At 41.6% G+C, this 27,713-nt stretch overlaps 1 protein-coding gene across 1 annotated transcript in view; it reads left to right on the top strand.

Annotated features, from left to right (window-relative positions):
* LOC136645910 (glypican-5-like) overlaps positions 1-27,713 on the top strand; it is a 468,549-nt gene that overhangs the window by 174,292 nt on the left and 266,544 nt on the right. The window contains exons 5-7 of the mRNA XM_066622361.1: positions 5,514-5,647; positions 8,155-8,214; positions 9,945-10,070. Of these exons, the coding sequence (XP_066478458.1) occupies positions 5,514-5,647; positions 8,155-8,214; positions 9,945-10,070 (320 nt within the window). The remainder of the gene's footprint in view (positions 1-5,513; positions 5,648-8,154; positions 8,215-9,944; positions 10,071-27,713) is intronic.

Raw genomic sequence — 27,713 nt, 5'->3', positions numbered from 1 at the left:
TTTACTGATCTGTGGTAATTATACCCACAGGCGTAACCTTTGCTGATTGTCAATATTGAAAGACAAATGCCACTAACAAGGTAGGAGCTTGACAGTCAAAAACGATTAGTACTTGATCTTAAGGGTATCCTTGTTCCGGCAGTTGACCTTTTTAGCAATTTCTGGACATATGACCTATCTTCACCACATTGATGTGACATCAGTACAAATTTGATATTCCCTGCAAGAATTTCAAATTCATTTCACCTCCGCAAACGGCTGGTTTGACCCCTAAAAACAATTTCCTGTGATGTACTACAGGTGGGCCCTCAGTATCCACAGGGGATTAGTTCCCGGCCCTCCCCCCCCCCCCAGTTACTGAAAACTGTGGATAATGAAATTTTTTGTTTCGGGTGACTAAGCCCTCACCCCTGGAGGGCTTTCTGAAGCCTGCAGAAGCCATGCGCATCTGCCCACGTCCTTTGCAGGCTTCAGAATGGTCAAAAAGGCAAAAAAAGTGCAACTTCCAGTTTCCTGAGGGAAACCAGATGTGACTTTTTTGCCTTTATAAGGCCTACCCTGGGCCTCAGAATGCCTTATATGGGCAAAAAAAGTCACATCCAGTTTCTCTTGGGAAGCCAAAAGTTGTGCTTTTTTGACCTTTTTGCTCCGGCAGAGGCTGCAGGCAGACACACATGGCCTCTGCATGCAAAACAGAGGCTTGAATTTAAACTAGATCATGTTATTAATAATTCATACAACTGCAACAGGGAGAAAACTATCTTTGCCTCCCATGTTCAGGCATCTTCCAGAGGAAAACAGCGATAGACCTATATTCTCCAGTTTACTAGGCAAGACCACCCTGATTCAATCCATCTAAGGACAGCGTGAGCTTTTCACAGTCGAAGGCTCAAGCTGGAAAACAGCTGAGAAGCGGTACTGGTTTACCCACTGACCTTGCTTACCTCAGGGTGCATGCTGACCAACTTCTAACTCCAGTGCCCACACAACACCTGCCTAAAGTGACGAATGAGAAATATAAAGAATATTACAAAGTGAAGTACTTATCAAAAAGCCAACCCACCAAAGAACAATCTCGGGCAGGTGAAAGCTACCAAAGCCAATCAGTCTAGCAGCAAAAAATTGCTACCCAGCTCAGACCCAGTCTCAGACTATCCACAGGGAGAGATGGGGAGGGATCAGAATTCTTGAGACTGAGGTAACCAGCAGAATTAATGCAGAGTGTCTGCCAAGTCTCACCCCCTCCCCAAACGGAGCACCATTCAGGTACTGTAATGTTTGCACTTCTGTTTTGTGTGACATGGGAGGGCTGGGCAAGACTGGCCAGCATGTGACAATGGCTGCATGCCACATTTGTCAATATTGGGATGGATATTAGATTCGTATCAGATTCTTCCAGATAGAGGTAGATCTGGTTGTTAAATTCTTGGGTTTAGGTTTTACAATTGATTGTAATTCTAACAATTGATTGTTAGTCAATGTAAAGTTCAATATGTTTTCTGATTGTCAAAACCTCAGTAGAGGTGTGTCTTTTTGGAGATGTTGAGTGACAGATGAAAATTGATCAGCCTTTTTCAGTTATTCCTGGAACAAATGCATAGAAGTGCATTTTCTGATGAAACAAATGCACGGATGTGATCCTGCAGGCTCTGCACCAACTTATGCACATTTATTTCAGACATTGAAATGAATACGTATAGGTTGGCATAGAGACCACTGCTGCGGCATTCCCCTTCCACAAGATGTATCAATTTCTCTGCAGAAGAATGTTTGAAAAATAGCCTTCCCTTCAAATGGTCATCTTTAATATTTTGTGTTTTTCATTTGACGTTACAGTGGCACACCTGTAGTCAAATAGCCTCAAAATTCAAACCAGAGCTCTTTAACTTGCTACTTAGCCTTCCTGTAAGTGATTGACCACCATTTATTTGCTTTTTAAAACGTCCTGTTTTTCTGTCCCTATTACATGATGTTCAGTGTGATCAAATCTCAGAATGCAAACATTCACTGCCGAGGCACAAAACAAATGCATTTCTGGGAGTGAGATGGCAGCTTAACTCCCCAGGAGATGAAAAGCCTGCCCCCCCCCCAATGTTTTCAGCCAGCCAGCCATGGAACACAGAGCTGGATCAGCTTTGCCTGATCTCCCAAGGCATGGTGTTTAATAGACTTGCTGCCCTGGAAGAGCCTGAGATTTCTGGCAACTGTGATTCATTTTTGCAAATGAGCCTACCTTTCCCAAGCTCAGTCTCCTGTTGAGGGTCTCGAGTTGCCCCAATGGAGCAGTTTCCTGTAACTCAGATCAGGAATGTGCAGTTTGGCACCCCACCTTTCTGTGAACAAATCTCTTTTAATGGGTGCAAGCCTCATGAAGAATTAGGATTCTAAAGACTCTCTAGATACATCCTTCGGTTCAACTGCAGATAGAGACCTGCCAAAATGAGGGCAAACAAACTTTAAAGCCATGTGTGAGCGCAACTCAATTTCTTGCCAATCTTCTGTTTTGTTTTCAAGGTTTCAAAGCTTTTCTTTAGAGGAACCAGAGAAGACTCTGCACAGAGGGGAAAAGGTCTGCTTCTTTAGGGAGATGAGAGGTTTCTAAGCTTAGAAGGGCATGACATGTTCCCTCTTTGTTTGATTACATTAGATGTATTAAATATGACCTGAATTTTTTCAGCTCCCTCAAGCTGTGAGAATTCAAAGCACTTCAAGTGAGATTTTCGTCTTCTTTTTTTGGGCTAAGCCCTTGGAATGATGATTATTTGTAGCAATTGCCAAGGGTGAGTGGTGCAAGTCAGACGAGATTTCATGTGTGTGAGGTGGCAGTTAAGAAAAATCGACAAGCACCAGTGAGATTGTTAGGATGCGCTTTTAGAATGATCAAATACAGTCGTTCTTGGTGTGGAAAACAAAATAGCCATCAAGAAGATACGGCATCTTAAAGGAGAATCTCTTGATAGGAATTGCAGCTGTAGCCTTCCTTCAGAAGCTTCGGTTCTGCCTTTCACCACTAGTGCATCTGTGGTGAACACATCAAAGGTAGTTACGAGCCCTTCAAGTACTGTGCATGTCGCTTTCAGTTCCCACACTTCTTATCAGCTGCCACTTTATTTTATTATCAAGCTTCTGGTTTTAATTCTTTAATGATAGAAAAGTTGTTAGCTGCTTTGCATGTCTGGTAGATGGAAAGGAGAGGCACGGCTTCTTAAATAAATAAACAAATGCGTATTTGGGAGATCTTAGGTAGCTTTGATTCTTTATTTTTGGAAAACAATAGAATACTTTCCATGCCTTCTCTGTATCAACCTTCTTATTGTTCATTGTGAAAGTTATAGTTGGTTAGATGTAATACAGTGGGTCCTCGGTATCCGTGGGCTCAACATCCTCAGATTCCATAATTCACCATAGCTAAGCCCACACCTCAGAGGGTCTCCAGGACACTACCAGAAGCCAATTATGGATGTGTCTGGTAGGTGCTGTGAGGTGCAGGGAGACCTGTGGCCCACTCCACGGACCTCCCTGCACCTCAGAAGGCCTCCAGGACAAGACTGGAAGCCATTTCCAGTTCCTGTCAGTGACTTTAGGTCATGTTCAGGAGTTATTCCGAGGTGTGGTTAGAACCACAGCCCACTCCACAGGCCTCTCTGTGCCTCAGAACACCTCCCAGTCATGACCAGAAGTCGAGGATAGGCACTGTGAGTGGCTTCTGTTTGTGTCCTGGAGGCCCTCTGAGGTGTTTGGAGACCCATGTCGTGCACCGCGGTTGGTCTTGTGCCTCACAGCACTCCTAGACATGACTGGAATTGCCTTCTGATTGCACCCTGTAAGCCTTTTGAGGAGGCGGGGAGGCTCATGGAGTGGGCCACAGGGCTGGCACAGCCTCTGGAGGGCAGGGTGCAGCCCTAATGCGAGCAATTGCAGCGCTGCAACCCAGTCCCTTCCCCTTCCCTGCAGATTCCAGCATCTGTGGATTTGGGTATCCTCAGGGGATCCAGGAATGGATTTCCTGCAGATACAAGGGCTTGCTGTAAATGGAAATAGTTAGGGTCAATTATTGCTGTGTGTTTCAGTAAATTCAAATCTCAAAGCAAGACAAAGTGGAATTTTGATACCTAATTATATTGTCCAATATAATAATTTGAGTTTCAGCTGCATGCAGGTTTTTTATTTTCTTAAATTTGTGTGTGCATTTTGCTTAACTCTGTTTTAAATTTTTAATTTATTTACTGGTATCTCTCCTCCTTATTGTATGTGGCCAGTGTACACTTGTGCTGGATTCCATGGCTCTGATGGGAATGATAGGTTCCTAGGATACTCCGATCTTCCCAAATATCCTTATTCCCCCTTTCCCCATTTTTGTAATTTTCCCACAACACCACACACAGTTTTCCACACACAGCCCATATGTTTCCCAACTGAAAGAACTTCAAGCAGTTGGGGAAAAAATAATTAATTTACATTTCAAATCTGAATAAATTTACATAAATGAATATATTAGAGATGGAACTTATATGAATGAATGAAGGTCTTGCAACAGCTCAAGACCTATAAAAGGCCTTGCTCAAAGCAAGACCGGCCTTTCCTTCGCTACCACTGCTGCATCACAGACGTGATAACAGCAAGCAGTGGAAGGATCCCTTGTCCCACAGGTCAAACAGTTTCCCTCACACTGAGAGCAGTTGTGTCAGGCCAGCATGGGCTCCAGCAAGTCTCTGGAGGGCCAGGGGCTCATTGGAGACTGGGGATTCCCCATAGGCTGGATTGGGAGTCCTTGAGGGCTGTAAACAACATGAGTCCCTGTAAACAACATGTTTACAAACCTTTTCACATGTTTACAAAACATTTTTTCTCATTGTTGCTACCTCTGAGTCCAAGGTTATGAATGTGTAAATTGCATGATGCCAAGTCACATAATTAAAACATTGTTTGCTGAGTTTCCATTTCAATAGCTTATTTAGTTTTAGAATTTCTTTTAGTTTCAGCAGAATTTCTTGTTGTAGTGGAAATATGAATGCAGTCCTTACCATGTCATCTCTTTAGGCCAACTCTGGGCAGTGGTTCAGTATGTCGATTCTAAATATGGAGGGGTGTGGGAATGGGGCTCATGTTCACCCTACACAATACACAGAATTTGTCATGTGATTTGATGACCACACTCACCGCACTCATTTTGACTTAATTTGTTAAATACAAATATAACCCACATTTCGTCCCTGATGAAACGAAAAGTGCACATAGAATTCGAGGCAAGACCATTTCGTAGATCTGCACTGTCCATATACGTTTCCTCCATTTTTGTAATGCATGATTCACAGGGACCTACTGTTTAGGCATACAGTTGCACAAAAAATTCTAAATATAATATGGGGGAGGCATTCACTTCTCTTCTCTTCCATGCTCTTCCTCGTGTAGATTCTACATACCTGGAGTTTCTGTGAAACCATTCTAAGTTTTCCCTGGAAATGAGGTCTTACTGTGTGGTCTTTTTTTCTCTCCTTCCTTTCTTGTTGCAGGTAGATAAAGTGTGCGGACAGCCTGAGGAAAGAGAACTGAAACCTTTACCAGACAACATAGTGCAAGTCAAGGAAATAGTTGAAACACCATCTCTCACAATGGCGCACTCCACTACTCTAAACAATAAAAGGAGGTAACCTTTATGCAGCCATATTTCTTCATCAATTTGAACTAGAATATCTTACAGTCATTTCCAGCTTTTAACTATCCAATACTTCTGATATCAAGTTGTGTATTCCAGTGTCCCATTCCATTATGTACACATTCACTAATGACCTGTGAGTTCAGACTCCTGCTCAGAGTTGGTGGGTTGATAAAAGTTGTCTTCAGATATTTGCTCATTCCTTGCTCTCAGTCTTACAATAGACTTATTTTGTCTGCATTGCACATGTGTGAGGCCACACATAAATATGGCACCTGGTGTGCAAAAAGAATCTTCTTATGCCCCATTCCTTTCACGCCCTAGGCAGATAATTATAGCAGGGTTGCCTCTCCTGCACATCCACTGTTTTGGGTGCCATGGATCCTGCACTGGCATGCTTACATTGCCCTTGTAGCACCTGTTGAGTGAGAACCAGGTGGTCCTGAATTCAGGCCACAGGAAGATAAACAGAGATAGTTTGATACCTGCTTTGGGTTCCCAGAGCAAATTCATTTAGCTATAAGAAAACCCATACTTCTTAATATGGACTCACAGTGTACTGTGTACCATGTGTCCTATATTCGTATTCCACCTCTGGTTCTCAGGCAGCCAGAAGCGTGACTGAAAGAAAAACAACGCTGTCCCACATTAAAGCCACTTGTGCAGCAGTAGTTGGTTTGAGGTCTGAAGCAGACCTGTCTGAACCAGTATGGAGTTCAGATAGAAAAGTAGGTGCGAAACTACAGTACAGTCTACTTAAGTCCATATGCCTGACTTAACTCAATGACATCAGTGGTACTTTATCTCAGCAAGTGACATATCCTGTAATACAAAATCCACTAATGACTACTGTGAGTTCAGTGCTGATACAGGGAACTGTCCATAAAAATCAACTGCAGGTTTGAAGGCTGACTCACAAAGAGGCTGAACAGCTCCGGCTGAAAATATTGAGAAGGGTAGCCCAAGTCAGTCTGTGGACAGTTCAAATGAGTGAGTGGCTGATGAACTCTAGATTGATAAAGAATAAAATGTTGAGATAAGGTTGCTTTTCTACCACCTTCCAAGATTGTAATACAATAAATTCCATTTTGGTAAGCATATCTCTTGATGTGAGTTTGCTTTTCCTCTTTCCCCTGTCTATTCAAATAGACTTTCTTTTTCATATTTTACCCCTTTCCACACGTTTTTTAACTCTGTGAAACCCATCTCTTTGGGGACCACCCTAGCATGACTGAAACTTGCATAAAAACTGCATGCTCTTTTGGTTACTCTTAACTCTGCATGTACATATATAGTGGTCTACAACTATCTAAGAGATATTCCTTTCCCTTTTTTCCTCACCATGTACAGTAATTGATAGATTTAACAGACTTTGGGAAAATCTCCATTTTTGTTACTTGGGAGTTTCAATTTGAGATTGAAAATCTCCAAAATCTGCGACTGCAAGAGCAAAGTAGCTGTAGAGTTACTCCTAAGAGTCTACATCTGAATCAGTAAATATAGGGGTTCTTCTTGCAGAGAAGCATTGTTCAGGCCTAGCTCAGGATGTTTGGCAATACAAGGCACTTGGCTGTGAAGTCTGAGCTCCATTTTCATATATCCTGCCACTAAGTACAGACTGGAAATACTTTCTGCTTTAAAAATGTAATGCTTTGACTTTAATTGGAGAAGGGAACAACTGAGGTAATGCAACTTTGGGATTTCACTTTTTTTTTTACCTATAGCTCTTTAAAAATGAAAACAAATCTCCAACTCAAAAACACTATAAAGAGATCCTCTGAGCCATTATAAGCATCTACATTTCATGGCTTTTCCTACATGGACTCCAGGGAGTCGTTTTCTTTAAAATAAACGCTATGAGCTGAGTGTTTTTGGAAGCTTCTTCTAATTCAAATGAAGTCTTTTTATTTGCTGTTCTTCTAGCTAGACTAAAACAGGTACAGATATTTACTTGTGTATTTAACCAATGCACTTAAGGTGGTAGTGCACCTTTGTGGCCCCTCACCCCTTGGAAAAATAGCTAGCGCTTTATCGAATTCCCCACCCCCCAAAAAATTAATGTTTTTCCATCTACAATACTTTCATGTATGCTTTTCATCCACAAATCATTTGTCCCACTTTGCTTTCACACGTGCACAGTAACTCTTCTTTATATGACATTTGGGTATGACATATAAATTGAGTAGATTTTCTGCATTTTAAAGATTCGTTCTGTAATAGTGTTATTTATTTTATTTCAGGTAAATTTCTTTTAGTATAGAAACCATGATCTGGCCACAGTTAACTTTGAATGGACTGTCCCCTTATTTTTGCATCTGTACGTCAAAGTATATTTTAATTACATTTGTTCTTTTCTGGTGTACTCCTGTGCATGTTCTTGATTATCTTTTCTTTCAAATAATTTATTACTTTTTGTTTCTCATTTCTTCCTTCATGTGCCTGAATTCCTGTTCCTCTCCCTTCCCCCTCTTCTGACTGTTCTCCCCGACCCATTCCAGTTCTCTGCCTCTGAAAGCTTCAAAGAATGACAAATCCAGAAGTTTGAAAAAAATGTCTCGGTAAGAATGAAAAGAAGCTGACATGCTTTCTCTCTCCATTTTTTCAAGTGAACTCACCAACATTCAGGCGCTTTATTCCTTTTTGGAGAATACACTGATGTATTCATAGTTGCCATAAGAGATTTTTTTTTTTAATGAATTTTTTAATTCAAATGTAATGGTCTGGAAGAATTTATATTAACAGAAAAAAAAAATATACAGTGGAACTTCTTTTTGCTAAATTGTGATCTTAAAATAAGGTGCATGCCATTCAATCCACATTAAGGAGAAGATGATCTCCTTAATATAATTATAGATAGCTGGTAATTACTAGATATGAAAATTTCAGCATATTTTTTCAGACTATCCATTGCTTTTTCTTTGGTTCTTAGAAGTAGCATATTACTCTTCAAAATTCACTGTGAAGTTAGCATTTGTGTCAGCAAGAATTATATTAATATAAGGATCTATTATATGTTATCCCATCATTCATCCTATTTACTGCTAAAAGTTCTCCTCTGCCAGCCTGCCATCTGAAAGTCAGAAGAGACCTGGGAAAGTGTGGGTAGGATTGCAACCTAGGATTGTTAAAAAATTTTCTGCTTGATTATGTCACTTCTGGTCATGACATAACTTCCAGTGGGTCTTGACAGATTCCCATTCTAAAAAGTGGGTTCCGGTGCTAAAAGTGTGATGTTCTAAGAGTAGAGTTTGGATTATATCTCCAGGTTGGTTCCTGAATAGAATAATGTCCTTTGAAATCAAGAATTGCCATTTGATAGTTTTAGGTCTTTGTTCTCCAGATCAAGTTTGAACAATGAAAATGCTTTTGTAATGCCACATTGGAGGGGATAGGGAATGTTACTGGCTGACACCTGAGTTGACCCATTGGTACAGTTATGAATTAAGAATTAACTTCTTAAATTAGATTTAAGTAGCTTCATCTACTCTGGTTTTAAAAAAAAAGCTGATTCACATCTGTCCCCAGCAGTTGAAATTCTGGCTGTGTTTGTTTTATTGTATTTTAGACTGCTTTTCTTAAAAATCAAAGCAATTCTTTGTTAACAGGAGGAAAAACTTATATTCAAAACTAAGCTCAGATATCATGATCCTACACACATTGTTTAGACAAAAGTCACATAGGTTACGGTGTTCATAAAACATTGAATAATGCACTACTTGCATGTTTTCACATTTTGGAAGGCATTCATTTCACCACTGCAGGCAAAAGTTTATTAACTTTATGCAAAAGTTTCTTATCCCCTTCACTCCCCCTCACTCAATCCTTTTCTACTACAACCCCTCCTCTGCAGGTGTGTCCCCCTGCATCCAAGATTCCAGATCTGTTCTGCAATGGTAAACATACAGTTGGAATCCCGTGTTGGGGCAAAGTCTCACTTGGAAGAGTGAGAGCTTCAACAGAAAAGTGTTAGGAGGATTAATCTGTATGCCAATAAAAGTTATTGGATTGATTGGATTGGATTAATCACCCTCTCCCCAGCCATTTCTCTGTTGAAAAATCACTTCCTCCTTAAGTTACTTTTCATTACAAGAAGCAAATATTTTAATCTACATACATGTGAATTAAATGTGTGGTTTGACCCTTGGCATACTAGCCTGCTTATCAACAGAGCTAGCCAAGAGCAGGCATATCAACATGATTTTTTACATTATTAAGACTCAAAAGCATGTTAGAATGTCAGTGTGCTAATGTTGGTCTAATGGCTAAAGTTGGTCTTTCTAATTTCTAGAGAGTTCATCAACTACATGAAACGATCCAGAACTCTTTATGCATCTTTAACAGAACGACTTTGTGATGGGGATCTGGTAATGAAAGACAGCTCAACGTGCTGGAATGGAGAGGATGTGGTAGAAAGGTAATTTTGAGAGTGCTTTTTTCTCCCTCCTGTGAGCCAGATACAATATTTCTGTTCATCTTATGCTCTGTTCAATGTGATACATATGTTAAACTCTCTGTAGATATTCAAAATAATAATTTAACATATGCCATGTTGAGTAATTGACCTCTAGAGTGTCACTGGAACAATCTATGCTCTCTAGACTGTTAGCTGAGGAGAATTTTGCAACCTGGTGAAACTTCCTGTCCATGTCATTGAAGGGGATTTGCCTTTTTGTATCCAGATTGTACCTTTTGCACGTGATGAAAGACCTGGAACCAAAAACTGGAAATAAAGCTCATAGATGCTGATGAGAATTTGCTTCCTGATAAGCTAGAGTGCGAGAACATACATGTACTTGTGAGCTACTAGGCCTATCGCTCAGTTCATTGGCAATTCCATCCTATCTGCATGATATACTGGCAGATCTTGTGGGCCACCATCACTACATCTGCTCTGATGGTGTAGCATTTGGTAAGCCCCATGCCATTAGCAGTGTGCTGCAGACCGTTCTTGGGCACAGTTAAGGTGGGGGAGGATCATGGGCGAGTTGGGGCAGGTCTCAGTGGCAGTGGTGCTTCTAGGATTCTATGCCCCTCTCCAAGCCCAACAAACCCCTTTTGCCTAACAAAGTTATGCCAGCAAAATAGCTAATGTAGATCTCAGTAGGCCCATTAGGAATCGGGGAGCGGCTGAGGAGGTAAGTAAAAATTTTCATTACTTATGTCTCCCAACCGGCTTGGTCCATGATAGGCCCATTGGATGTAGCAGCAGCTGAGTCAGTGTCTTTGCCTTCTGAAGGCCAGCCTCGATAGGATTGGGCCCTAAGGCATGTAGGCTCAGTTGCTTAGGGTAAAAATTGTACTGCATTAAAGAGAAAATTAATTTCTTGCAGAATAATAAATAATTCTGGCTGTCTTGTGTTCTAGGTGGTCCTCCTGGGCCATAGAGTTGGAGATGAAAGGAATATCCTACTTAAGTCTTTTCTGCCCAATGTTGCATATACTCAATAGGGATCAAATGTGTACATCTGTGGGCTGGGCAGATATGGGTTAACTTTGTGGGTGATGTACGTTGGGTAATGCTTAAAGATAAGCTTATTGAAGGGGGCACAGATATTTCATAGTTAATTTGTCAAATTAGCCTAATAGCCGAGGCATTTTGCTGCTGCTGTTTTTAAATGGTTAATTGGGACATGTTTAACATTCTGATAAGAGGTTGTTTTCAGTGTTTTCTTGTTATATAACTAGTATAGGCTTGGAAATTAAAGAAGTAGGTGAGTTCAAAAGGTTAGCTGTTTGATTTGCCATGTCTTTTAGCTGAAGACTTTCATATTCACAGTAGGATTTTCAGCAGTATAGTGATTTCTGTTCAAACCTGTTTGCAATTTATTTCAGTGGCTAGATACATTGTTTTCCATATTATAACTGCCACATGATAGACTAGAACAGGGTGTCCAAACTTTTTGGCAGGAGGGCCATATCACCTCTCTGACACTGTGTTGGGGGCTGGGGAAAAAAATAATTAATTTACATTTCAAATCTGAATAAATTTACATAAATGAATCTATCAGAGATGGAACATATGAATGAATGAAGGTCTTGCAACAGCTCAAGATCTATAAAAGGGCTTGCTCAAAGCAAGACCGGCCTTTCCTTCGCTACCACTGCTGCATCACAGACATGATAACAGCAAGCAGTGGAAGGATCCCTTGACCCACAGTTCACGCGAGAGGTCAAACAGTTTCCCTCACACTGAGAGTAGTTGTGTCAGGCCAGCGTGGGCACCAGCAAGTCTCCGGAGGGCCAGGGGCTCATTGGAGACTGGGGATTCCCCGTGGGCCGGATTGGGAGTCCCTGAGCGCCGCAAGTGGCCCCCGGGCTGGGATTTGGGCACCCCTCGACTAGAATATATGAAATCTCACCCTGTGCTATCATTGATCCCTACTAGGGGCACCAGATAAAGTGGTGGTAGCTACATTTCTTTGTACTCCATCAAAATGTGTGTGTGTGGGGGGGGGGGAGAAGAGTATGTTGCAGTTATCCCCCATCTGCAAATGTACTCCTTAATGCCATGTAGAAGTTGGAAATAATTCCAGGGAAGGGGGCAGACAAGTGAAAATGTGTTCTTTAAGGTAAGACAGTGGTAGGAACCATCCAAGGTCCAGTACAGAGATAACACAGCTTGTCCACTGGCCATGCTTAATGCCTAGTTAGTGTGGCATCTTAACCATGATTTCAACCTGGTTTTAAACTGGTTAGCAAGCCCTGGTTAAAAAGAAACCTGGTTTAATGTGGTTCAGATTGTAGCTGAATAGTTGCTCATAATGATGGTTAAGATCATTGTAGTATTGGAGACTTCAAGCTTGAGATTGCAGGTGCTTATTTCTAATAGAAGAAAGGCCTTGCTGTGTCTACATTGGCCCTGTGTTAATTTAAAATAGCATGTATGAATGCCCTGTCTTCAGAGTTTGGTTGAACCATTATGTGACTTGGTCTAAATCTAAATCTGAACTGACGTGACAGGGCCGACCATACACATTTAACAAACACTGTGTGCCCTTTGCAACTTTTGCAAAGATCAACTCTGTCCCTGATGGCATCACAGCATGGAAAGCTTCAGAGTGTTTACATCTGGCACCTTCTTTGTGTGCTTTCTTGCTGTGCATTCTGTTTATAAATCCTCAAGGAATTCTTTGCAGGCTTGTTTGCTTCTGATTCATTTATTGTTCCTTTTACCTAACCTGGAAAATGTGTCTAATGGAGACAAAAGTCTCTTTCACACAAGGCGCTTGGCTAGCTGAGAGTGACATAGGATGTTTCCATAATAAGAATGAAAATCTGAACAGCTTTTCAGAACAGTTACTTTGAAACTCAAGCTGATGTATTTTTGTGTTCTAAAGAATGTAAACATGATTAACACAGCGACTGAAGTGCAATCAAAGAAATAAGACAATTAGCCTCTAGCATGGAAATTTTTAATTTGGCACTTTAAAATACATTGTCCAAGAAGCCACGCTATTGAATACTTGTTTATGTTTAGATTATTAAGGAATGCAATTACACTGCACTCAGATGTTGTGCATTTGTCGTGGTAATGGTAAATGAGGCGATATTGTTCTAGTGACACCACCCACTTATCTATAGAAGTAAACATTATGGGAAAATAGTTTGTAGTTTAGATGCTTGCCTGTGGAACAGACATTCCAATTTCAGTTTCAGTGGAGGGAGTCATAGCTCAAAGGTAATGTTAATTTTCTGCATTCATGAAGCCCCAGATATGATATGCATGCCATCTCCATTGGAGAAACCTGAACAGATCTCTTCTTGTGGAAAGGAGGGACAAATGAACCGTTGCCCTAATTCAGTGTAAGCAAGTTCCTTATGCACTGTATTTGAAAGTAAAATTAGAAGTGTTTTTGTGGTCATTATAGTGGGACAGAAGGAAATGTGTCCAAGCTTCTTCTAGGGTTCATATACTACATAAATAACATGATGCACAACAGCGTATGTGAATGGTTTTGTGACAAACAGAATACCTGCCAATGACCGATGTTGCTTTTATGCAGGTGTGCACTGACTACTTTTTCAGTCTGCAGTATTAGTGATGTAAGTAGAAAATAGGAAAATGGTTAACGTGAGTAGAAAAAGGAAAGATCAGGATTGGGATGAAAATGTGTAACTTCTGATCACTTGGACATGATCACAGTTGGTGTGTATTGTGGGTGCATGTCTCAGTCCTGAGCCCTGCAGATAGAGTGATAAACACACAGTGTTATCTGTGGAACCACCTAAGAAGGTGTAGATGAGCAGGGCAGGTTGCAGTTACAGCATCATGGATATGTCCAAGGGAACAAGTTGGTCTGAAAAATGTCAGTGGTATTCTGAGGCCTTCAATACCTCAAAGAGGGGTGTCCTTAAAGTAGCCAGCTTCTTGCAAGGGGTCTTGCACTCCTCTTTTTCTTTATCAGGTCCTACCTAGCCTGTTTCTGGCACTGTTGTGCAGGCATAGGTGAGCATGAGGTTCCTGGCGTGGCAGGCTGATTCTTCAAGTGGCTCAGGCTCTGAGAGAGATGTTTCTGGGCTTCTGCTCTCAGGTTTCTGCAGATTCAGTCCTAAGACTGGGTTTAGTGCTGGTTCTGTCTCCTCTGAATCAGGCTCGTTCGCTACTTAGAGTGGAGGAAATGACAGAGTGTTTGTACTTGCAGGTTTTCTCAACCATTTAAATGGAAGGGGCAGCTCTTCATGTGCTTAGGGATTTACATAAGTGGCTTCTTCTTTGAAAGAAATGGAACAGCAGTGCTCTGGTAGCTGGAAGAGCTCTGAGTGGACAGTAATAGAAACACAACTGTTCACTAAATAGGAACAAAAGGCTTTCCATGGCAGAAAGGCAGATATAAATGTAATGAAGAAATATACTATAAAAGGAAAGTGAAGATTTTTTTTTAAAAAAAAAACACAACTTGGGCCTCATTGTGAGAGAATGTGACTTAGTACGCACCCTGCAGAGCAGACTGTATTATAGGCCCACTGTAGCTATAATTGCTTGCAGGAGTGAGTCATCATCATAGTTACAGGTTTGGTCTGACTTTCCTCTATGGTTGCTTGTTTGTGCAAAGTACAAGCAGGCTCATTTCATGGAAATGGAATAATTTTTTCCTCTTTATCATAGAGAATTAATGAAGCGCTAGCTCCCTTTCAGGATATGTCTAGGAATAGCTCCCCCCCCCCCAAATACTGTAATACCGTTTGCTGTCTGAACAGCACTAAAGTGGAACTAAGTGTAAAGGTGTCACTTTTCACGTAGTGAAAATGCAGGGGAAGCCCAATAAGACAAAGTATTTAAAATGTATCGTTCATCATTGTCGCAGTTTTCAGTCACTGTACTGCAACCTGCTGGTGTGCTGCAGTCCACAGGCATGCTGCAGAAGTTTGAGGAGCATCAATTATTAATTGGGCCATTGGGGGATGTGAAACCCCTGCTAGCAACACGGTGTGCCTTGTCAATTGTCAAAAAAAGAAAAACTGATGCTGTGCCTTGAGAATTTTAGCATCTTGACAGTGTGAGATGAATAGGGTTGACAATAACTGGCTAGCTTCCAGTTTCCAGAAGCAACAAACCATGTTTCTCTAAGGAGTTTGAAGGAAGACATGAACACAGCAGTCCTTCTCTGCTGCCCCTTCTCTTCCTCCTCAGCAACAACTTGTATTGAGAACAATACTGCCTGAATGTAGTCTGCACCTTAATTCTGCCAACCATATACAGATGTCCATTGATTTGGTGTTCTCTGATTTGACTCACTACTGATGCTGGGGTCCACCTTTAAATGCCTTGTAACAAGGAACAAAAACACCATATCCAATTTCCTACCTTTGTGCTGTTAAACAGCACTGGTTGCAAGCTTCTCAGGGTTAAAGATCGCTCAAAAAACCCACTTCTTGGTTTCTTGTTCCATTGTCACACCAGAATACTTTGGTGTAGATGCTATACTGCATTCATCCACTAGATGGGGTGAATAAAATCTCCAGCAAAGTACAGTTTGAAGGTGGGTCCGACCCCACCATAGAATCTCTGTGGGTTAAATTACCAGGCTTGTGCAGCGATGTAATACTGGGGGCGTGCTATCGTCCTCCAGACCAGAAATCGGATGGGGACCTTGAAATGAGGAAACAGATCAGAGAGGTGACAAGGAGGGACAGGGTTGTAATCATGGGGGACTTCAATTATCCTTATATTGACTGGGTCAATTTGTGTTCTGGTCACGATAAGGAAACCGGATTTCTTGACATGCTAAATGACTGTGGCTTAGAGCAGCTAGTCACGGAGCCCACCAGAGGGCAGGTGACTCTGGATTTAATATTGTGCGGTATGCAGGACCTGGTTAGAGATGTAAACGTTACTGAGCCATTGGGGAACAGTGATCATGCTGCGATCCGTTTTGACATGCACGTTGGGGGAAGAATACCAGGCAAATTTCTAACAAAAACCCTTGACTTCCGACGGGTGGACTTCCCTCAAATGAGGAGGCTGGTTAGAAGGAGATTGAAAAGGAGGGTAAAAAGAGTCCAATCTCTCCAGAGTGCATGGAGGCTGCTTAAAACAGCAGTAATAGAGGCCCTGCAGAGGTGTATACTGCAAAGAAAGAAGGGTTCCACTAAATCCAGGAGGGTGCCCGCATGGCTAACCAGCCAAGTTAGAGAGACTGTAACGGGCAAAGAAGCTTCCTTCCGTAAATGGAAGTCTTGCCCTAATGAGGAGAATAAAAAGGAACATAAACTTTGGCAAAAGAAATGTAAGAAGGTGATATGGGAGGCCAAGCAAGACTATGATGAACGCATGGCCAGCAACATTAAGGGGAATAATAAAAGCTTCTTCAAATATGTTAGAAGCAGAAACCCGCCAGAGAAGCGGTTGGCCCTCTGGATGGTGAGGGAGGGAAAGGGGAGATAAAAGGAGACTTAGAGATGGCAGAGAAATTAAATGAGTTCTTTGGATCTGTCTTCACGGCAGAAGACCTCAGGCAGATACCGCTGCCCGAATGGCCCCTCCTGACCGAGGAGTTAAGTCAGATAGAGGTTAAAAGAGAAGATGTTTCAGACCTCATTGATAAATTAAAGATCAATAAGTCACCGGGCCCTGATGGCAACCACCCAAGAGTTATTAAGGAATTGAAGAATGAAGTTGCAGATCTCTTGACTAAGGTATGCAACTTGTCCCTCAAAACGGCCACGGTGCCAGAAGATTGGAGGATAGCAAATGTCACGCCTATCTTTAAAAAGGGAAAGAGGGGGGACCCGGGAAACTATAGGCCAGTCAGCCTAACATCCATACCGGGTAAGATGGTGGAATGCCTCATCAAAGATAGGATCTCAAAACACTTAGACGAACAGGCCTTGCTGAGGGAGAGACAGCATGGCTTCTGTAAGGGTAAGTCTTGCCTCACGAACCTTATAGAATTATTTGAAAAGGTCAACAGGCATGTGGATGTGGGAGAACCCGTGGACATTATATATCTGGACTTTCAGAAGGTGTTCGACACGGTCCCTCACCAAAGGCTACTGAAAAAACTCCACAGTCAGGGAATTAGAGGACAGGTCCTCTCATGGATGAACTGGTTGGAGGCCAGGAAGCAGAGAGTGGGTGTCAATGGGCAATTTTCACAATGGAGAGAGGTGAAAAGCAGTGTGCCCCAAGGATCTGTCCTGGGACCGGTGCTTTTCAACCTCTTCATAAATGACCTGGAGACAGGGTTGAGCAGTGAAGTGGCTAAGTTTGCAGACGACACCAAACTTTTCCGAGTGGTGAAGACCAGAAGTGATTGTGAGGAGCTCCAGAAAGATCTCTCCAGACTGGCAGAATGGGCAGCAAACTGGCAGATGCGCTTCAATGTCAGTAAGTGTGAAGTCATGCACATTGGGGCAAAAAATCAGAACTTTAGATATAGGCTGATGGGTTCTGAGCTGTCTGTGACAGATCAGGAGAGAGATCTTGGGGTGGTGGTGGACAGGTCGATGAAAGTGTTGACCCAATGTGCGGCGGCAGTGAAGAAGGCCAATTCTATGCTTGGGATCATTAGGAAGGGTATTGAGAACAAAACGGCTAATATTATAATGCCGTTGTACAAATCAATGGTAAGTCCACACCTGGAGTATTGTGTCCAGTTCTGGTCGCCGCATCTCAAAAAAGACATAGTGGAAATGGAAAAGGTGCAAAAGAGAGCGACTAAGATGTTTATGGGGCTGGGGCACCTTCCTTATGAGGAAAGGCTACGGCATTTGGGCCTCTTCAGCCTAGAAAAGAGACGCCTGAGGGGGGACATGATTGAGACATACAAAATTATGCAGGGGATGGACAGAGTGGATAGGGAGATGCTCTTTACACTCTCACATAATACCAGAACCAGGGGACATCCACTAAAATTGAGTGTTGGGCGGGTTAGGACAGATAAAAGAAAATATTTCTTTACTCAGAGTGTGGTTGGTCTGTGGAACTCCTTGCCACAGGATGTGGTGCTGGCGTCTGGCCTAGACGCCTTTAAAAGGGGATTGGACAAGTTTCTGGAGGAAAAATCCATTACGGGGTACAAGCCATGATGTGTATGCGCAACCTCCTGATTTTAGAAATGGGTTATGTCAGAATGCCAGATGCAAGGGAGGGCACCAGGATGAGGTCTCTTGTTATCTGGTGTGCTCCCTGGGGCATTTGGTGGGCCGCTGTGAGATATGGGAAGCTGGACTAGATGGGCCGATGGCCTGATCCAGTGGGGCTGTTCTTATGTTCTTATGTTCTTATAATTCCATTAGATTTCATTATTCACCCCATCTAGTGGCTGAATGTGGTATAGTGTTGTACCAATGCATTCTGGGGGTGACAGTGGAGGAGCAAGAGATCTGGAAGTTGGTCTTTAAAGCTATTTTTCTACTGATTTGGTATCCACTGAATTTTTTATCCACTGGGGGTTCCGGAACAGGACCCCGGTGGATAACAAGACACAAGCTGTGTATGTGATAACAGTATACTGGCAGTGGAAGCTCACCCTAATTATTCCCAGTTTGCCTAATGTATTTTATTACAAGGATTTCAACAACATATAATAAAATACTCTAGCCAAACTGGTGTGAGCAGCGGCAGTCCTGGAGTGGGTCAGATGCTCTGGGCGTGGAGCCTCGCATGACTCCAGGGCTGCATGGAAAGCCTTCTGAGGCTCCTGATGCAATTGGAAACAGTACATCCAGTTTTCTGGAAGTACTGTTTAAGACTGCAGGGAAGATTTAGAGCACTTCCCCAGATGGTCCTGGAGTTGCGCGAGCCTCTGTTGCTCTGGGTAGGTATGAGAGCTTGGGGGGGGGGGGCATTGTGGGTCTTTGGCTTGGGAGCAGTGAGGGGTAAGTCAATTACTGAGTGTGGGAACTGATATAGGGAACATGTTGCAGATTCCCAAAGAGATCTACAAGAGAAGATGGAATTCTTGATTTAATATATCTCAACTGTTGGGAAAAGAGAAATTGTTTCTTCTTGATTTATCTCCTTTTAAAACCAGTTCTGCCACCTGGAATTGAAGTTGTATCAATTTCCAGCCGACTCTGAAGATGATTTTTATATCAATTGGCATAAATGATTCTAAATCTAAAATGTATCTTTCCTTACACTTGGATCTTAAAATATGTCATCCATTTTAATCTGGTTATTTAGATCTCTTGTGAACTCAGATCTGAGGTTACTCAGCCATAGAAACTGGCAAGGCTCCTGGTTCTCATTTCCTTAGTCTTTCTTGCATTTCATAAAGTTGTCTTCAAGATGAACAATATATATTTATTGCACCCAGAAATTGGTACTTAGATTCTTTGGGTGGTTGGGGGGAATAAAGCCAAATGCAGCATGTATAAATAATATACCATATAAACATTATATTGAGAGCGAATCTATTGCCTAACCAACTGGTAAAAGACACACACTGAAAAAGGTTTATTAATGAGCTCTGATGCTGGAACAATTTCTTTTGCTTGCCTAAGATTTTTGGTTGATATCTGGATGTGGTTGGATCACATTACAATTAAATTTTAATAGTATAAACAGCGGTTCCCAAACTGTGGGTCCATGACCCAATTTTTGGTGAGTTTGTGAAACTGACAGGGCAGGTTAGGCTATATGCGTCAAGGGTTTTCAAGTTGCTTCTGGGGGGAGGGAACACTGCTGCCTAATCACCATTATAGCCACACCCCTTGGCATTTATAAATCAGGCAGCAGCCTCTGGGGCCTCTAAGAAGTTTGGGAACCACTGGTATGAAAACAATAACTTTTGAGTTGTTTTTCTAAGGGGCTAATTAACTTTGACGTGAAAGCCAAGAGGGAAGAATGAAGCTGCAGGAATTATTGTGGTTCCTCATGCCTACAATGTGCGTTTATTGAAGCAACATAAGTGAAGGCATGTTGCAAAAACCATGCAACTGGATGTTTCTCATTTTCCATGCTCATCAACATATTTTCAAAGTAAATAGAAAGCTGTAAGCCAAACAAAATCTTGATGGCATTCAGCATTTTAGGATGGTCTCCCTATTTAAAGATAATTATTGGTGGTCTGAAACCAAAAATTTGCAGTCATCCAAATATCTCCTAAAGTACAAATACAGAAATAAAAAGAACTCGCTCTTCCTTTCTAAACCTCCGGTTTTTAGAAATAAAAAGACTCATGTTATTGGAAACCAATACACAGAAGGCAAGTTTCATATTTTGAATAAGTATTAGTACTATCATGTTTTCCATGAGCAGATGCTTAATGAACTCAGAATGTCTGCTGGTGTGTAATCTTCTGTGGATGTCAAAATCATTCTTACTAATAGCACTGTATTACTTTCAAGGAAGTCTTGTTGTAAGAAAACAGATCGCTATCCTATTTCACAAACACATGCAATAGAGAAAGTACGTATTTTTCACAGGCAGGCTCCGAATGAGTCTCAGTTCTGTTAGAAGAATCAAGAACTTATCTTCAAAACTGATTGAGACTGTAGATAAGAACAATGTTCAACTCACCAAATAACCAATTTGCAACTGATTGAAAAATTTTTTATTGTTATGTATTAAAAGCCACATATTAAAAAATATATGGTCACAAACGGCTTTACTGCCATGATGAATCTTCTTCTCCAACTGTGGTCGTTCCTGACCTGTCAGGTCTTGTCCAAGAAATGACTGTAAAACACCATTACACTTCAAACTCAGTTGTAAAAAAATCACCTCAGACTTTGTAAATTAGTTCTTGAACATTTCAGGTCCAGTGCCAGGTTAGAGGGGTCCCTTAGCAAGGTGTCCTGTGGGTCCACCTGTCTTTTCCATTGGTAGCTGGTCTTGCAGATGATGTGATGGCAGGGGGGAGCCGTCACTTTCAAGCCAGCAGCCACTGACAACCAGCTTTTCCCCATAGTCCTGCCAACAGAACATGATGCTAATAGAGCATGGGGGAGGGTGATATAGAGGCTGATTCTGATCTAGAGTGTTGCTATACTTGCTAATTGACCACCAGAGATGGTGGTGAAAAACCCTGAAATCACCAGTGCCCCTGCCATCAAAGTTAAAGATAGTCAAGCCTGCCCAGTCATTGGTTGCTGACTGCTGGCTGGACCAGTCAGAAGGAGCCCACAGGGCAGGCAAAAGTGGTAGAGCACCCCAGTGTTCCTGGGTCCCAGCAGCTTCCTCATGGTGTCTCATGCTGACTATTGAGCTACTGAATTGTTCAGTGGGTGTTATTTCCTAAAGATCCACTCATTATGTTGTCTCAGCAAGTTTATGAATCGTGTATTATATGGTTTGTTATGTGTTGTAAGGGCTGTTTCATATGACTGTCTGGTGACCCCCAAGCACATGATGGAACAATGGTTGGGAGCTAATGCTGAATGTTATATCCTGTGTGTGTTGATAGAAATGTATGACCAACCATGATAATTGTTTATATTGATGCATGCTGATTTTATTAGCCATGGAACTCATTCCTTGAAGAAATAATGACATTTGTCAGCAGAATTGTTTGATCTTGGCTTGGGATTGCAGTTGGACATTGGAGTAATTTTGGACTGACTACGTTTTAAATGGAGGTCCATCAATAAGGGCACAACTGGAAGGTGACAAAATTTCAAAACTGTTTCTTTAAACAGCCTATAAAAACAACCGTTCATGGGCATTCGGGTTTATCTTCTGAATTAACATAACTTTGTATCTGGACCCAAAATGAGCAAGACAGTTTGAGTTAGCAAATCTCCAATAGACTTCTGTTTCATGGCACTGCAATTATTTAGATTAATCTGGCCAAGAGGAGGCCCAATTCTGGCTGACGGTCCCATATGGATTTCACTGCCTGTGGTATAATTTTCATCCAAATTTTGCTCTGGGAGTTGAACCAGATCTCAAAGCTATTTTAAATCTTGGCAAACTCAAGAGTTCAAAACATGTCAATTTTTTTTTCAAAATATGTCAGCAAAATATGCCCAAGGTTATATTTTTTTTTTTAAAAATTCCATTAAAACTACAGGTGGAAACTCAAGATATGATCAACAGAAGCTGTGAATTATAAAATCCATTAACTGTTGTAGTAACGCTGTAGTCATTGGCAAAGACCTTACCATCATACAAGGTAACATGATTCACATGTGAAAGTTGGCTAATTATTAGACTGCATGATATGTAGGTGTAATGAATGAGCTCAGGACTTCATCTTGGTCAGTTCTGTGTTTGTTGTTTTTGGTTTAACTTTCTTCAGAACAAATATATGAAGTGAAAGAATTAAGATGAAGTGTGTAAGTCAGTATCCTTGCATATGAAAAGACAATGTAGAACAGGATATGTTAATTTCTGCTGGCTTTTGGTTTCTTCTAGAACATTTTCAGGGTAGAGTAGTGTCAGATTTCTCAGTAACTATTTTTCTCTTTGGAATATATGAATATAGGTGGGATCTCAGTATCCACTGATTTGACTCACCATCGATACTGGGGTCCACCTTTAAATGTCTTTTTAACTAGGAAAAAATGCAACAAAAACCCATTTCCTACCTTTGCACTGTTTAAACCCCACTGGTTGCAAGCTTCTTGGGGTTAAAGATAGCTTTAGACCCACTATTGGGTTTCTTGCTCAGAATGCCCAGAATGCATCATATAGAATAGATACTATACCGCATTTAGGGCCTGATCCAGACCTGTGTGTGCCGGCTTGTTGGGCCCAGAGCAAGTCCTATTCCCAGCGTGAGCTCGTATTCCCCCCCCCATCTGTATACATTCTACCTGGTATTGTAGTGCCTGAATAGGGCTTATACCTGCATTGCCTTTTGACCTCACCACTTACATTTTTTATCTTCTTCTTTATACCCATCTTGGCAGGTAACAATTTGTGCATGTGATGAAGTGGATTATGACCCATGAAAGCTTCTTATACAATAAATGAGTTAGATGCCACAAGTTTCTCTTTGTGGTTTCTGTTGCAAATTGACCTTACCTAAAGGTGGAATGAAAAACTAATCCATATACGGTTATTCTGATTATTTGATGAATCTCCCATGATACTTGTTGTGTTTTTGTCTTTTTGTGTTTTTTTTTGGGGGGGGGGGGGTCGGTCCAGCAAGCTACTATAATAAATTCTAGAAATATTTTCTCTTCTGCAGTACATTATGCTTCTCCCTGAAGGGTACTTGTCAGGGTGAATGTGGACTAGCATTACTCACCTTTGCTATTTTGTGCCAAGTGTTTCTTGTAGTTTGAAGTTGATTTGTGATGGTAAAAGCCTCATTAGGTAATTGAAGGTGCCCCCAGTAGAAGCCAGAAATTGACAGTTTGCTACATGCTGACATAATACTCAAATTCAAATTAAAACTCAATTGCTGTTACATTTTATGGACACACTGTAACCCAGACTTATCCAAGAAAAATGGAGTTAATTAGAAACTGATTATCAAGAACTTATTGAAATATATACTGGGGCTGTGCCAAATCCATGAATATTCCAAAGTGTGTGTGTGTGTGTGTGTGTGTGTGTGAGAGAGAGAGAGAGAGAGAGAGAGAGAGACTAGGTGAATCAAATCCAACTATTTTGCCCCTCACACAATTTTTAATGCCTCTCATTTCTTTACAGACATACACTATAGTAAAGGAGGGAGCATAAACACATCAGAAAAGAATCATATACAAAAAATTTCTTAATCAGAATCCATCTCTCTGCAGTGATCGACACCCTGTAGTCCTTTCCATCACATACATGGTTGCAACAATTTAAATGACTGTGACATCCAAACAAAATGTTAACAGGACAGAATGGAATGTTAGTGACCAATAAACTTCAGAAAGGCAGGATAACGAGAAAATGTGCTTGTGTAGCAGTTGGCCGATCATATGCTTTGCTGTAGTGCAATGCCACCTAGCAGTTCGTGTGTATTATACAGCTTGCTCTGTCTAGATCAGCTCAGAGGACATGTAGATCTGAGGATTATGCCTTTTCAGTGTTAAGTTCTTATCCCAGAGGCACAATTGTGAGTTCTTTCTGAAGCCTGTAGAAGTTGTTTGCAGAAGGTCAAAGAATAGTGTTCCCAGATTTTAGCAGTGATGGTTGTGGTGCATTCTAATTCTAAAGTGTGGTTGTCATGGAGTGTACAGTAAGTGAATCTCACAGGTCCGTTAGTGAAGGTTGGATCCTAGTGAATGGATCCTAAGATAGTGAACAAGGCGACCTTCCTGCTTGCACAATGATCATGAGATTTCACACTTGATTTGGATATGAGTGTGGAATTGCATTCTTGCAGGAGGGAAAGATTGCTTCAGAAATTGTGCGAAGAAATGCCAGAGGTGAGATTAAAAAGGCTGCATGTTTAATAAAGGAACACAGATATAGCACACCAGCTATCAATATTCAGCATAGAAAGGGCTTTTATAACCCATCCGATTGACATTGTAGAGAAATGGACATGGATTTCGAGATGAAATATCCCCCTGGCACAACCCAACTTACCCTGAAATTACCTGTTCCCTTGCAGGGAGAAGTACATATGAGGTAAGATCCCCATTTAAGGTCTCTTCATTCCCTTTTGTTGACCATAGTTTATTGCCATAGATAGCATTTCCACATGAGTCTTGTAAGCCGCAGTAGTCAACTCATATATCCCCTACTGATGGTCTTTCAATATACATTTTTTCTTCTGCAAAATGTTTGAGTAAGAAATTAATGAAATAGCCAAATTTAATCAATTAACAGATCCCGATGAAGCTCAGTTCAGAAAAAAGGAACGTCACCTAGAAGATGAAAATGTGCCTGAAATGCGCAGCTAATTAAAACTAGCATCAGCTTCTTTTTCTGGCCCAATGTGCTTTTCAGTCTAATGGGATAGTTAGACGGATAGCATTTCTTGCCTGTTAGATATTTGCCCTGAGAGCAAACATATATACCCTGGCCTTTATACCCTGTTTCGTAGTCTGACATGATGTTCGAAGGTGACCAGAAACATAATCCCCTGTTGCAAGGTTCAGCACCCTCGAAGCAGAGCAGTAACTCTAACTTTGATTTACTGCCAAGCTTTCCAAACCCGGCCCAGAGATTTCATTTCCATGCCTTGTGACTGACATGTAGATCTGGGCACAGGGACATCCTGAGCAGTTGTTTCTGCCTGGATGTCCTGTTACACAGCCTTTTGGTATGCCAGGCAACAGACGTGACAGCCCAGAGAGTTTCTTGTGCCCAGATCTACATGGCAGTCATGTGGCATGGTTCCCAAAGGGGACGGATTTTGCGGTGCACAGTGGTTGCGAGTTTGGCGATCTCTGATTTACTGTATCAATGGTTTGTGAATTCCGATGCAATATGAAATGTTTGCCGATTCCAAAAAGGCCATGGTTAATGGGAAGGCTTGGGTTTAGCGAACGGTTTTATATTTGTCTTAACTCAGCCAACATCATTGCAAGTCATTGCAATGTTTCTTTGACACACAGGTTATATTAAAAAAAATACACAAAAGGTTCATCTATCACACTGTTCAGGACAAAATTTTCATTATATAAACAGTGAATGCGCATTAGAATTATAACTGTTCAGTTAGTTCTAAAACTATTTGATATGTGCAAATTACAATATCATTTTCTCTGTATTGTAAAATAATAATTAAAAGTGGAGAAAATCCCCAGTTAACTTCTAGCTACTTCCAAGTTCTTGATTTTATTCAGAGACTGATCACTGTATGTTTCCTTTCATAAGCAGAAATAGAATTAACATTGAACAACATTGAACAAGATTGTTGCTTTCAAGGATGTCAGTAGGAACAGCTATAAGTTCTTAAAAATTGCTTTTCTAATATCCAGCAAGTATATGCCCATTACCTTCTCTTTAAACCAGGCATTCTCTTAATTTCCAAGTGGGCTGAATTAGTTAGTTTCATATGGTGGCCACACATCGAGATCTGGCAAAAGACCCCAAACTCTCTTATCGCCTGCAGAGGCAACTGATTGCAAACAGACTTTTAGACTGTACAAAGAGATGTCTATCTAATAAATGTGCTTCCCCACCCTTCCCATCAGCTCCTTAAACTGTTTCTTGGGCCTATACATCCTGCAATTTGTTATAGGTTTAGTTGGGGGGGGAGTAGAATACTAAAATAAAAAGAACATTACTTATTTTAAAAATTCTTTCATGGTATCCTTAAATCTAGAGGTTTTTGAAGAGCTGAACATCTTTTTTTTCTTAATTGCATGACCACATTTATTAGCAATAGTGTTTAGAGTGATAAAAGTTTCCTGCGGATGATTTTTCTGAATACACCCACAGGCCCCCCCCCCCCCCCCACATACACAAAGGACTGGAATAGTGGTATATCTAGGGCATCTGGCACCCAGGACCAAAAAATATTTAATACCCCCTGGCAAAAAACCAGAAGTGCTTTTTGGAGGCATTATGAGGTCCGGGGAGGCTGCGTGTGTCAGAACACCTCTCGGATGCAAGCGGAAGTCACTTCTGGTTGCATCTGAAAGGTCTCTTGACACCCCCCTTCATCCCGTCTCATCAGCAGGCCAGCACTTTGCATACATGATGTCAGAAAGCTTCAGCCTGATAGGTCAGTTCTATCTTTCCAGTATAACCCTTACTGGTATTCTCAAACCCACCTATCCTAGCTTTGTATGTGAGCTAGTGACCAATTCTGAATGTGATCCCAAACCAATAAGATTTTCTGTTTCTTCTCCAAGGTTAATAGGATGTGTGGCTGTAGGAAACAAGCCCTTTATCTGCATAAAATATGTTAAATCTCTCTCATGGAAACTGTATGCAGATACTCACTGGAACAAAATGTCTGTATACAGTATTTTACATGTTCATCTCTTTTCTCCAATATATCACACAAAGTATCTGTACACGTCTGGTTATGGTGGGACACATTTTTCCAGTCTAGCATCTTTTAAAATCTATCTATAGGTACTTTTTATTTACCCCAGTCTCTAGTACAGGACTGCACAATTTGTGGCAGCCTGCTGGTTCCATATAGTGGCCCTCCAGGGGTTTAGTATCAAACAGACTACAATTTATATGGCTGATGGATTGTGTCCAATGTGGTGGGTCACCAGTTGTACAGACCCAACTCTAGCAAGTTGTGCATAATTGCAGGATTGCAGCAATTGTCCAAAGCATCTTGTTGTTGGCAACCTTCAGTCTTGAAAGACTATGGTATCGCACTCTGAGTGGTGGTTCTGGCACAGCGTCCAGTGTGGCTGAAAAGGCCGATTCGGGAGTGATAATCCCTTCCACACTGGGAGCAAGTGTAGTGTGTCCCTGGTCTGTCTCCCTGGCTGTGGGCCTTCCTTCTTTGCCTCTTTGCCTCAGTCTGTTGGCCAAGTGTCTCTTCAAACTGGGAAAGGCCATGCTGCACAGCCTGCCTCCAAGCGGGCCGCTCAGAGGGCCAGGTTTTCCCACCTGTTGAGGTCCACTCCTAAGGCCTTCAGATCCCTCTTGCAGATGTCCTTGTATCGCAGCTGTGGTCTACCTGTAGGGCGCTTTCCTTGCATGAGTTCTCCATAGAGGAGATCCTTTGGGATCTGGCCATCATCCATTCTCACGACATGACCGAGCCAATGCAGGCGTCCAGCACGTTCCAGGACTGTGTTGTTAGGAACT

Source organism: Tiliqua scincoides, chromosome 3 (assembly GCF_035046505.1).
Source record: "Tiliqua scincoides isolate rTilSci1 chromosome 3, rTilSci1.hap2, whole genome shotgun sequence".
Classification (NCBI taxonomy): Eukaryota; Metazoa; Chordata; class Lepidosauria; order Squamata; family Scincidae; genus Tiliqua; species Tiliqua scincoides.
Note: the sequence above shows the minus strand (reverse complement) of the source record. Positions and strands in the feature narration are given on the sequence as shown.